This window comes from Manis pentadactyla, chromosome 16 (assembly GCF_030020395.1).
Source record: "Manis pentadactyla isolate mManPen7 chromosome 16, mManPen7.hap1, whole genome shotgun sequence".
In the NCBI taxonomy this organism is placed as follows: Eukaryota; Metazoa; Chordata; class Mammalia; order Pholidota; family Manidae; genus Manis; species Manis pentadactyla.
The window spans coordinates 35,634,867-35,648,061 of NC_080034.1; the positions used below are offsets into that span (position 1 = coordinate 35,634,867).

General features: G+C 42.4%; 1 protein-coding gene across 2 annotated transcripts in view; it reads right to left on the minus strand.

Annotated features, from left to right (window-relative positions):
• RNF8 (ring finger protein 8) overlaps window positions 1-13,195 on the minus strand; it is a 46,527-nt gene that overhangs the window by 12,869 nt on the left and 20,463 nt on the right. Inside the window, exons 3-7 of one of the 2 annotated variants that reach the window (XM_036916150.2) lie at window positions 11,311-12,051; window positions 8,980-9,048; window positions 6,670-6,759; window positions 4,739-4,846; window positions 2,554-2,758 (exon numbers count right to left, since the gene is read on the minus strand). In XM_036916150.2, the coding sequence (XP_036772045.2) occupies window positions 2,554-2,758; window positions 4,739-4,846; window positions 6,670-6,759; window positions 8,980-9,048; window positions 11,311-12,051 (1,213 nt within the window). The remainder of the gene's footprint in view (window positions 1-2,553; window positions 2,759-4,738; window positions 4,847-6,669; window positions 6,760-8,979; window positions 9,049-11,310; window positions 12,052-13,195) is intronic. The other variant, XM_057493718.1, reaches the window with a different exon arrangement.

A 13,195-nucleotide genomic window follows, 5' to 3' on the forward strand; every position in this document is an offset into this window, starting at 1 on the left:
TGCCAGAACTTCTCACAGCTAGTGAACGTAACAGAGAGAGCCAGTTGGGGCCATTAGTGTTACCAAAAAAGGCAGAGAGGCATTCTTTTTAGCCTTTGGAGAGAAAAGGGGGCTATATTATTTACTCTGCAGAATTAACTCTGTGTGATAGTCAAAGGTGATCTTAGAAACTGGGGCTCTTTTTCCCTTTTGCATTTCTGCATGAAGTGATACACCATGCTTGAACTCATGAAAAGAAACCTGGTCAGTGGGCTAGGTGAGGCACATGGTTATCTCCACCCCTACAGACCCAGCACACTTCAGCTCAAGGCTGACCTTGATCAAGTCTGGGTTCCCAGATCCCTGGCTCCTCTGAAAGAGAAGCAAACAGAAAGCAGCCACAATGCTTTGGCAGACACCTCCTAAGCCTTGGCTGTCCTCATGCTGCTCTGGCACCATGCAGACATTATGTTTTGTGTGGCCACGAGTGTGGCACTGCTAGGAACAGGTCACTGCTTCTAATGCTTCTATGCAGATGCCTCTGCCCTCCTAGGGAAGCTTTAAGACTCAGTTCAAATGGCACTTCTTCTGTGAAGGTTTCTATCCTACTACCACCTGCCCAAGCGAAACTGAGTGTCCTCTCCTCTGCAGTTTCCTAACACCCTGTTGTGGGACTTGTCACACTACCTACTTGCCTTTCTATCTTTTCCATGGACTGAGTGCTGTGAGAGCTAAGGCAAAGACTTCTCTCTCCCTTTATCCTGGTGTGTAGTGCAGTGTTCCTACAAATAAATGCTTATGGAGTGACAGGAGATGGAGAGGAAAAGTTATGGGATTCTGCCAGAATCAAGTGGCTCCTAGGAGATTAAAAAACTTGAGAGCCAATAACTGGGCATAAAATTCACTGGCACACAGGTGGCAGGAGAGTGAAAATACTTTGGTTCCAAAGAGCCACCTGAGAGCTGCCCCACCCTCCCACAGGCCAGAACGTCTTCCTTGGGCATAACAGCTCAAGCACACTTCTGCTCAGCCCCTGTATCGTCTGGCTCTGCGACAGGCTGGCTGCCTCCACCCTGGCTGGCTGACCCAGGACCAGTTTCATACCACAGCTGCTTGCGTATCAGCATCAGATTCCTGGCCCTACACAAAGTGGTTGGCATCTGTTGAAGGGTTAGGAGAGGCAGTAGACAGAATACTCTATTCTTAGCAGTGTGGTTTTTAAGCCCTCGGCTTCCCTTGACTTAGAGAAAGGTACATCCAAAGACACACACTGAGTACAGGTTACCAATGGCCAGGTGGTAGGAGGCACTGGTAAAGGCAGTGAGCTTCTGGGTCTTTTTTTCTTATCTGCCTTTACGTGCAGCCAGATGACATCACAACACTTTAGCTCTGCTTTGTGGGAAGGTAGTGCTGTACTGGATTAATAAAGGACAGAACACAGCAACCAGACCCACCCTGTTTCAATGCACTCTCATCCCTGCCCAATAACCAACTCTTCCTCTTTGCTTTGCCCCAAGACGTATGTTTTGACACAGGGTCATTCAAGTCTCAAGCAGAATGGCTCTGCAACTCTCAGTATAGCAGGCTCTAAGTATAATGAGATCACTTAGTTAAATGAGCACGTATCCATTATGGAAGTGTGGTTCGTTAGGGAAACTCACCCACCCCTTCCCCAATCTCCTTCTCCAAACTCTCTCCAACCAGGAAATGTGTTGGTAAGTACAGTTGAGAAATGCAGAGGTCAAGGTGCCAACCCCCGCCATGCAGTCAAAAATCCCGCTATAACTTTTGACTTTCCCCAAACTTAAATACTAATAGCCCACTGTTGACTGGAAGTCTTACTGATAACATAAACAATCAATTATGTTTCGTATGTTATAGGTATTATATACTGTATTCTCACAATAAAGTAAGCTAGAGAACAGAAAATGTTTTTTTCAAATTGTCACAAATCTCCAAAAAACTTCCCAATACATTTATTGTGAAACACCCGTGTCTAAGTGGTCCCATGCAGTTTCAACTATGTTGTCCAAGAGCCGACCTTATTAGGATCCCCAAAGATAACATGGTAGGATTAAATTTCTCTTTCAAGCTGTGACTCTTATAGATAGAACCTATATATGTTTTCTTCAGGCATTCTCCAACTTGTGAAGCTCTGATCTGTACATATCCTATTTTATAATTGGATAAACCCAACCCAAGGTTTTTGCAATACCTGGACAGCAGCTAAATTATCCTGAACAACAAACAGCACTACCTAGTGATCAGTACAGCAAACTGACTGACCATGTTTCCTAATCACACCTTCTTTTATCCCCTATAACCAAGGTACACACACTTTTATCCTCTATAAACAAGGTACTCCCTCTTTCCTACTGGACAAATAACCAAGTTAATTCTACCTCAATTCTTTTGCACACATTCATCATCTCTAACTCCCTTTACATTTTCCCATTTCTTCCATCTCTTCTTTAGTTCAAGAATCATTTATCTGACTTCCCCAACCAAAAAAGTCTCCCAAGGTTTTTAAGTCCTTTGTTGAAGGAATTTACCTTCTTGTTCATATCCACTCACCTTTTCGTTCCTTCATGAGAACAATGCGTCGTTCTTTCACTTCTGAACTCAGATTATCTACCATCTTATTAATGCAATTGTCCAGAACCAGGGAGTGGGTTTTGGACTTGATGTTCTTCCGACAAATGGGACATTCTGTCTTCCGCTTCATCCACTCCTTGATACAGTAAGAGCAGAAACTATGGGCACAGTTCAAGGTGACAGCCTACAGTGGGAATGTACACACACACATCAGAACTGTCACACTTACTTTCCTAAGGTAGCTGTGATCTCAAAGCTAGGAAAGGAGTTAACTTCCAAGGCCAAATGGAAATTTAACCATAATGCCACCTAAAAAGCTTACAGAGGGTATTAGAATCATTCTTGGGGATAAGACATTTTAAGCTTCAAGTCAGACGATTAATTTTTTTCTCAAAGTTCAGTTCATAAACTCAGGCCCCAAGTGGGCTGATTTGTTGTTTTCTTCCACCAACTCAGACCCCACTGCCAACACGATTAGCTACCTTGAAAACACTGTGACTAAACACAAGTAGGACTAGTAAGTGTGTGAATGTTTGAAACAAATACATAACTAATTTTTTATGAAAAACAAATGTATGACCTGCGAATGGTGTATCAGAACCTCAATTTTAATATACAAAAAGGGACACATACTGAATACTCAGTACATAGAATGGTGGGAGGCATCACCTCTACTCAAAAGAAAACTAAAAAAGTAAAACAAATGCAAACGACTACTAAAAAGGTTGGGGAAAAAGGAACTAAAAATTGGAAGAAAATGTAATGGGTTCATTGACAGTGACCAACCGCTTAAGTAAAGAGGCCTGTGAGAAGAGAGAAAGCAGAAGGAAGCCTGTATTTGTATTGTGCCTATGAGTAATTCCAATGGTCAGATTTCTGCCAGGGTGCTTTTACTCCCAAGAATATAAATTCTCTTCATTGTTCTTGTTTAGGTACATCTCCTAAGACACAAGTTTTTCTGAGACTCAAAAGCCTTCATTCCTGCTTTTTAGGATAGCAACAGAAAATAACACATAAGTTACATATTTTTCAAATGCCAGTTGCACCCAGAAAGCCAACTAGGAGATATTCAGTTCACTATCTGAGATAAATTCTTATTAACAGGACTAAAAATCTGCCTGATTAGAATTAAACCTCTTTCCAACAGTGACTTTAAGAGGTGACCAGCAGAAAAGTCAGGCAGTGAGCTGCAAACAAAACACAGGTCAAACTGTTGGTTCCTTACATGTCTGTAGAGATGTTCTGGGCTGACCGATTCATCACCCATTCCAACCCCCCTTCTCATCTTCCTCTAGCAGACTCTATAGCCCAGTCAAAACAACACTGAGTTTCTCCGAGGAAGGGATCAAAACACTAGAAACCATGGGGGAAATTATGATCTGAAGTCAAATTGGATCCAGGGTAAAAGAAACAGAAGCCTGTCCAGGAGAGATTTTTCAAGAGGCTACCAGACTCAACTCCCTTAAAGACCACCAGAGAAAAGGAAGCAGTGTGTATATGCATTTTCCTTTTTAAAGAAGTCCAAAAAGCACTGTCATTTAATGGCTTGAGTTTAACACTTGTGGTATAAGATGAATTAGTCACAAACGGTGTAGAATCTGAAAAATAAGAGAGTCTGTGCAAAAATATGACAGGAAAAAAATCAGTAAGCTAGGAGAGAGATGTTTCATTTTCATAAGGAGCCGCGGAGGCCCTGAAGTATGTTCCCCTCGGCCACTGAATCCCCAAAGTGACCACACACCAGAAGCATATACCACCTTGTTTGCAGGCTTCACTACCCGCTCACACTGTGCATTGTGCCCAGAGTGAAGAAAGGGTAGCTTTATTAAGCAGCTTTATTCTGATACTTCAAAAATCTAATACCATGTGGTCCTGTTTTCTCCCTAACCACAGAGATAAAGGATTTACTGCAGCTGAAAATAGTGATTAAACCAAATAAATACTCAAGCACAAATAAAATAAGAAAAAGGATGGTGACGGTAAAGATGACTTCAAAAACAAATGGGACATGGCCATCTCTAGAGGTCGCTTTGAAATCAAAAGGATACACTAAGTTCCTAGAAGAAAAATCTCTTCAGAATGTTTCCCTAAAGCAGAAGCAGCCCTGTGTAGCTCAGGCTCCACTCAGGGTTGGGAGAGCAAGAAGGCCACGGCTCATAATTACCTCAATGAAGTATTCTGAGCAAATAATACACTGGAGTTCATTCTCTAGCACATCGTTCATGTGGCTAAGAACTTCTTCCTTCTCGGATTGCACCTTCTCCTTCTCTTCCTGCAAAGACACACAACCCCACCTCTCATTTGGGAGGATCAACATGAATGCAAAACAGGGTAGGGAGCAGTGTTAACTGTCTGGAATACGATTCAAAAGGAAACCAAATTAAATATTCATCCTGGTGCAGCAACACAAGAATAAAACACTTTCCCCAAGGATTATTATTTCTCAGAACTGCTTTATAATACAGGGCACTGTCTTCCTTTCCTTCCTCGCTCCACTTTTTCAGTATTTGCATTGTAGTTTCTGTCTCCTCCCCTCTAATTAACTATATGAGAAAAGCTGAAGATGGCATGCTAACCCCACCAACCACCTGACCAGAAAGAGGTGTTAAGTACCTATAAATAACTGCAGTTTAGAGGTGATATAAAATAATCCCAAACAACCAAGAACTCACTGGATAAGAAAGAAGACAGGAGGAGCAGTCCATAGAGGCAGGAAACTTGAATTGGTTTATAAGGCCCCTTGTGTTATTTGCAGCTATCTCTTCTATAAAAAAAGGCTCATACTTCTATTCCCTGGAGGCAGGAGGCTGGAGAGATGGCCTCTTCAAGTACCTTCAGGCTCCAAGCATTATGACGCTTGCCATTTTCCACTCCTGCAGAGGCCTGCAGTGTAATTTCCCTGTGCTTTCCCCAGGAGGTCAGACCGTGTGTGTACACACTTAGGGAAGACCCTAGGCATGCTCTCTTGAAACAGACATTTAAGTTAGCATGTCACCCCTGAAACAATCAAGGACCCTGAGTAGTGGGTGGATGGAAGCCATTTAGGGTATTTTTGAGTGGCTGATTCCTTTTTCATCTTTTAATCAAAGCAAAGACTGACAGACTTCCTAGGACAGTGAAGAAGGTCTGGACTCATTTCTAACTAGAGTCAAGTTCCCTGAAAACTTGGGAATTGCTGGGTTTAAAAAGATGTGGTGGTTTCTTGGAGGTCTGGGAAGTAAGCACTATGTGATTTAAACAGAGGACATGGATATCAAACCAACTGAAAAGGGTTTCCTCCTTTTTGTGCTCTGCTGCAAGTCTGTATGAGGAGAGAGATGCAGTCAGACTCCGGCATTAATTTCAGATCAGCAGTTGCAAACTGGTGGCCTGTGGATTGGATCCAGCCTGCAGATTTTTTAGTTTGGCACCCCTATTGATATGAAAAAAAAAAAAACACACAGACAAAACTGAACTTGTTGCTAGTATTTGAAAATTGGGATATTTCATATGAATTTCCATCGTCTGTGGAAAACTCAGAAGACCTGACAACACTGGGCTTGCATTTCTGGATGGTGACAATGGGCTGCAGCACATTGGAGCTGCCTCTGTAGGATGTGTGGGGACGGGGACAAGGCGGGGGTGACCCCTTTCCCGTGTGCCTTTCCCTCAGCTTCCAGTGGTGTTCTTACACCCAGGCCACTCCACTCCTATTGCCAGTCTGATCCTGGAGAGCATTTGAGTTTATAAGCCCTAATTTACGAGTTTCACTGATTTAATGTGGAAAAAAATTATACAAATGCGTCTAGATGAATTATTTTTTGATTACACCATTCCTTAGCCTGTGTCAGTGAGATGCTCTGAATGAGCACCTACCATAGCCAATGGACTATACTGCAGGGTTGTGGTGCCTTATTTCCAGCATTTCATTTCGGAATGAAGGAAGGACAAAGATCTTGTCTTAGAGGCAGAAACTTCTATAAATCTGGTTTTACAGATTATTTCCCAAGGCAGGGAACAGCTATCATCTCTCCATTCATCATAGCTACCCTGCACTGTTGAAAATGCTGTTGCACGTACTAGCCAAATTCTAAACCTTCATCTTCCTTCTAGTACCTTAGTCTGCTCCAATTCTTTGTTCTTGGCTTGAACGATTGCTTCAAAGTCCTTCTTGCTGCGATTTAGCTCTTCCATTAGAGCCCGATGCTGCAGAGACATGGCAGATACATACTCAAAATGAGCTACACTGCATCCTCCTTTAGCCACGCACTGCCTGCTCCCTCTGTCAGTGGCTTTCGTTAAAGGGATCAATGGATCAGCAATTTCAAAATAATGCCTTTGTTCTTTCAAGACTTCCCATTTACCTACCGCTTTTGTTCAGGGAAGGGGGCTGATAGGGAAGCCATCAAGTCCATTAATCTCTCTCGAAATAACCCATCCTCAGAGGCCATCCAAATCAACTGAAGAACTTATATAACTTTCCAGAGAGTCTGATTCTGTAGGTTTGGGTGGGACCCAGGATTGTACAAAAAAAAAGTCACCCAAGTGATTCTAAACCAGTTCTCAAGAACTAGTAACTCTGACGCTACCAAGTACTGGGAAAAGCTTTTAAGAAATAATCAGGGAAAAATGGACTCAGGGAACCTAGATAATCATTTCTTTTAAAGAAAAAAGACCTTAACCTATTTATTCTAGAAATAACAAACTACATGTTCATAAGGCAATGCTGCCTGAACCATGCCCGCATCTTCTGGAAGTTGGCATGCCCAAGAGCTACGAACTCATTCACTGTGACTGACTGCTGACACGGACTGTCAAGATGTTCCACATCCATGAAACATAATTTCTGAGCATCTTCATGCTTAAGTGTAGCTTATACTTTAAATCTCATCTCAAATCGTGTTTTAAAGAAGGTGGAGTAAAGATAAGTAGTTTCTGAAAAGGTATTACTCAAGAAACAAATTTTAAAATGTGTGGTCTCCCGAAAAAAGCAGTTATGTCAGCAGGCCTAGGTATTCATCTTGACCAGTGGTCAATTAGATGGCTGTGCCTTAACTTTCTCATCTATAAAATGGGAAAACAGGTGTCTCCCCTATATCAGTGTTGATAAGAAATTAAAATAACAGGTAAGAAAGCATTCAGAACTAAGTTTTTAAAGCTCTATGTAAACATAGGTTTTTATAATGGCCTGGTAAGTGAAAAGGAACCACTTCAGAGGGACCAACAGGGTAGACCAAAAAACTACTACTATTTCAGTTGAGCAAGTGGTATGTCCCCCAGGCATGTTATAGAACTATGACCTAAAAGTATGCCATTCTGGCTATGAATGGAGACTGGCCAAGCACCTCATACTAAGTAACAGTGTTTTCCTGTCTTTCCTCTGACAGGAGAGGGTAAGGAGTTTTGGGTATAAGGTATTCAGTGATCCCTGAGGGACTTCCAAGTAGCAGAACCTTACTCATTCCCAGTCAATTTCAAAACAGTATCTGAGTCTTAATTTAATAATGGGAAACATGCCTACCCTCCCAACCTAGAAAATAAACAAAATTAGAAAATAAAATTCCAAAAAGACTGAATTTTCACCTAATTCTTTCCAAGGCTGCATTGCACCCTCAAGGAAATCAGGCCCCTCCCAAACTTATAATAAGATGTGACTGTTAGCACTGTAAGAAGGCTGGTGGTAGATATCGATAAAAAAGAATGTAAGAATTCTGAACAAATTCCAATGCAATTGTTCACTTTTCTCAAGGAGACTTCAACTACCACACTAACATGACAAACTTGCATCCAACTACTAATCATAGCACATAAAGGACAGAAGGCAAAGCAGGTTTTAAAGATGTCAAAGAGCTTCTAAAAAGTAATCAGATGAGAGAAGGAGTCAAGTTAGAGGAAATAAATTGCAAGCAATCTTTCAGAATTTTATTCCTGTGAGCCTTGTCCTTTCACTAAATCTATATGTTTTGCTGAATGTTAAACGGTATAGTCTCGACCTGACCTAAAAAGTTTAACTGAACATTCTTGAATGGCTTCTGGATGGCTTCAGCTCAGGAATGGTGAGGTAATGGAGGTCCTTGCAGGCCCTGGTGGCAAAGTCATAGCTCAAAATTCCCCTCTGCTTCCCTCACCTTTCTGGAAATGCAGCCACTTCCCCAGAGAGCCTCCCAATTGCTAGAGGCTCCGTTCCATCTTCACTAGAGCAACTTCTGCTCAGATAAAGATGTAAGTTTTTGTGCTGACATCTGGCATGTCTGTGAGACTCCAAATCTCCGACCTGATGGTGTGAGCAGCTGTTTTGTCTCCAGACTGGAGATGCTGCAGGGGTGTGAGCTGAGCAGCCGAGGCAGCCAGTGGCCACAAGTACTCTGGCTGCCCCCCACTCCACAGCCCACTCGAATCTTAGTACAGTGGCAAGAGAGAAGTTACCTCCTGCAGAGCTTGGGCCAGCTGTTGCTTCAGGTCCTCTTCTCTTTGCTCTTTCTGGTAAGTGAAATCCTGCAAAGTCAAACACAAAATGGAAGGTTTCTCTCAGGGAGAGGAAAAAAAGGAACAAAATCCAGCAACAAGCAGAGCAGACCAGCTAGTGTGAGCATCCGGAAACGGCAGGGGGCAGGGGGCAGGTGGAAAATCTCCCATTATACTTCAAGCTGTTGGCAGTAAAGGATTTGAACAGTTAACTGCTCAAATACTGCACACCTCAGGGCCATCACCTTCAAGCTACCACTCAGGTTGTTCTGGAGAAACTGGGCTAATATTCCAGGTCTCTTTCACTGGCTAATGCTGTGACTCCCAAAAGGATGTAAACTGAGAGCTTTTAACCTGCCAAACACCTAAACTCTGACATAATCCCCAGGCTGTTTGTTACTCACTAGCTCCACCATGTTTCTTCCCTGTACTCTGGCCACCCCATCTCTCGCTCTGCGTCTCTACCATTTCTAGCCCATGAAACGGCTCCACCTCCCTCCTTGCCTCAACTTACATTGAATTTTCTCCATCAGCCCCTTCCGATGTGGATGCCTTCCACCTCATTGTTACTTTACATCCAACACCTTCTGTAAGAACCTCTGAGTGCTTCCCTCCTTAGTAAGAATTACTGACCCATTTAATATGCAAACTGGAAATTGTTCTAATTTAAATATACTGACTTAAAACTCTTTTGATTATTTTATGTATGTAATACATCTTATCTGTTCAACAGGGTATATTCCTTAATGGCAAAAACCATTTATTAAGCATCTATATTACCATTCAAACTCCAAATACAGTTCCAGGTAACATGGATGCCCCTCCCCCTGGCAAAGTACGAAGTAGCCAAGGGTTAAATGAATTTCTACACAAGTAGGGGTAGGATAGGATAAATTCCTAGGGCTTGATGGCAGAGGGAAGTGAAGCTAATAAGCAAAGGACTAGATACATTTCACCATGAGGAATTTATATATGACTCTCTCATACACACAGAAACTCTCTTAAGTCAGTGTGTTACGGCTTTATCGTTTTGGTATGGAAAAATTTTACAGCTATGCCTTGAAGCATGCCCAGAGAAGCCACAAATATTAATTAACAGTCACTCTTGTTCCTGAATGCATCAGCCTTCAAAGAGAGTTCTGCTCTGGTGAAGGTGGCATACACTAAATATGTAGAGATAAACCTCCCTCTATTAATTTCAAGAACCAGTCCAGGCCGGATAAGGGAGGCAAAACGGTACACATAAGCAAGCAGCATACATCCTTAAAAAGATCTATTTAATCCATAGCCTTTGCTAATACTACCAATTCAAGGGGGTAGCAGAAAATGGAATGAAATTTATAAATTATTCAGAAATAAGCCAACACTTCTGGTTGTTCCTTGCCCTGAGCAAAGTAAACAAAAGATAAAAGCTTATTTACTTCAATCCTGATTGGCCCTTGTTAGTTCTAAGTCAACAATGGGGAGTTCTTGACATTCAGTATTACCTGGGAAGTAGGTGTAAGTGAAACATATGGTTCTTGCCAGATGGGATCTGATATTTTGAGCAGGGATGAGGATCAGCTCCAGCCTAGAAGCTCTGTGCAACAGCTTGTCAACTAAGCAAAATGACTCGGGATTGAGGACATACTTGATCTTACCTTGACACAGCTAATACAGCCATTATTCTACCTTTCTGCTAAATGGACTGTGGAAAGTGACTATCATTCAGCCAAACAACTGAGTCATGGTGTACCTGTCCCCTTCCCTGCTGGCTGCTCAGGATAGAAACAAGTACATATTCTGTCTTTCAGCCTCCCACTTCCAAGGTTAGGTACAGTAGCTAAGAAGCTGCCAGGTACAACAGCAGAGTAACCAGCTAACCCACTCTTGCCTTGGGGCTAACTGATTTGGCTTCGACCAAAGAAAAGATAACTCATGAGATAACTACTGGTTTAACTGGAGTATACTGTGGTTTTGTGGCATCCTGCCCTTTATCCAACCTCGCTATGAATTTATCTCAGTTCTGAGATGCCTAAGCTTTATATCCTGAGACCAGTTACATCCTGGCTGGCCTTGAAAGCCACCTTACCCATCATGGTACCCCAACTCTGGCTCCTGATCTGATCATCATGCTGAAGCCTTAACCCTTTCCTCAACCCTCTTCTCTTAAAGTTTTCTGTTCCCATTCCATCTCCTGACCCTGGCACTCAGCACTTGGTCCCTGTCCAAGGACAGAGAGCTCTAGTCAGAGACTCACAGAGGGCCTGCCACCCCTGAGGAACACTCTTGTCCTTCCACCCTGGGTGGTACCTGGAAATGCTGCTCCTCTTCCTGGAAAGTCTTCTCCAGCTCCTCCACGCTGGCCTGCTGATGGGCCTGCTCTGCACACAGCTGGCACCGTAAAAACTGCAGTTCCCGCTCCATTTTCACAATTTTCTTTGCATTCCCTTCTTGGACTTGCTTTTTCACATTCAGGACAGCTACCTGTTTTTCTTGCATTTGTGTTTTCAGTTTCAGAATCCTGGACGTGGTCACCTTAAACAGCTTTGAGCTGCTCTGAGATGCTGAAGGGTTTGAGGCTTTCCGTTTTTTATAACAAAGCTCTACAACTTTTGCAGAGCCAGGGTAAACATGAGCCCCTGTGGTCTTCTCACTTGGCTCAAAAGAAGTCAGCTTAGGATTCAAATATTCAAAGGGTTGATCAGCCTCTTCACCTTTGACATGTAACTTGACTGGTTGACCAGGTCCACAAGATACTTTACTGATTTTGGATTTCAAATTTGAGGGGCCTTCAGCTCCAGGACCCTCTAGTTCATCCAAACCAAATTTTCTTTTAGTTCTCAAGCCTTTATTTTTTTTCATGAACTGGGCACTCTCTGGGGCAAGACAAGGATACATCCTCTTCCAGTCTTCTTCAGTAACTTCATATTCATACTCTGCATTCTGCTTATTTTCCAGAGGTACGCCAAGCTGGATGTGATCTCCCTTATGGATAGGATAGAACTTTAAAGGTTCTAGACGTTCTCTGTTCAGCCAAACACCATTTAGACTCTGTGGAAAGGGAAAGAAAGAAAAAATAAGCTTCATGATTTTCCTCCTCTTAATAGAATTTCTCTCCTGCTGCTGTTGAATCTTCTGCCTTTTCAAAAGAAAAACTTGAGAACAAACAAAAAAGGTTCATAAACCACCATCCTCAGAAACAGCATTCTTCAACAGTGCTTTGGCTTTTTACCTCTATTTCACATTCACACCTCCACAGAGAACTGCCAGCACAACAGGCAGGAATCACACCTTATTCCTGGGGGATGAATTACTCAAGTAAATGCATTGAAAGAAACTGAAATTGAATAGCTCCTATTGATATAAACTGGGGGCAATGGCCCAAGACTGGAAAAACTGCCATTAGTGAATGAAGTAGCATCTAATGATGAAGTTCAAAAGGTAGGCTCACCAGGAAAAAGTCATACAAGCACTGTTTCTGGATGTGGCCCCTGAACACACACATGAATGAGCAAAGCATTTCCAAGTACACATAAACATAAAAAGAGAGTACCAATACCCTGTACTGGGGTCAAACTACAGGTGGGATCTGACCCAATTAATAGCACCAGAGGTCCACAGGCAACAAAGCATAGTTGGTAAGAGCTGGAGCCCTGGACACAGATGGACCTGGATTCATAGCCTGAATGCACCACAGTGGGCCTCTTAGTTACATGGCCTTCGGCAATTTACCTAACCTCTCTGTTCCTCAGTTTTGTCTATTAAATAGGGATAGTACAGTTCCTGCCTTGTAATACTCCTATGAGGAATGGATGGGATAATATACATAAAACACTTAAAACACAGTGACTCACATATAATAAGTTCTCAATAAACATCTACTTTCATGACTTAAATTAAATCATAACATAGGGGTTAAGTGAATGGACCCTGGAGTCAGACTGCCTGGGTTTGTAATCTGGCTCCATCACTTAAAAAGTGTGTGACTTTGGGCAACTTTCTTAAGCTCTCTATGCCCTACTTACCACATCTGTAAAACAAAGGATAGTTTCTCCCTCATGGTGTTCGTGTGGATTTAATAAGCTAACATATGTACTGTAATTAGAAAAGTGCCTGGTACATGATAAGCATTATGTATGCATTCACTACTGTTACTATGTTCTGGCTCAAATGACTTACCAACAATCACTTCTCT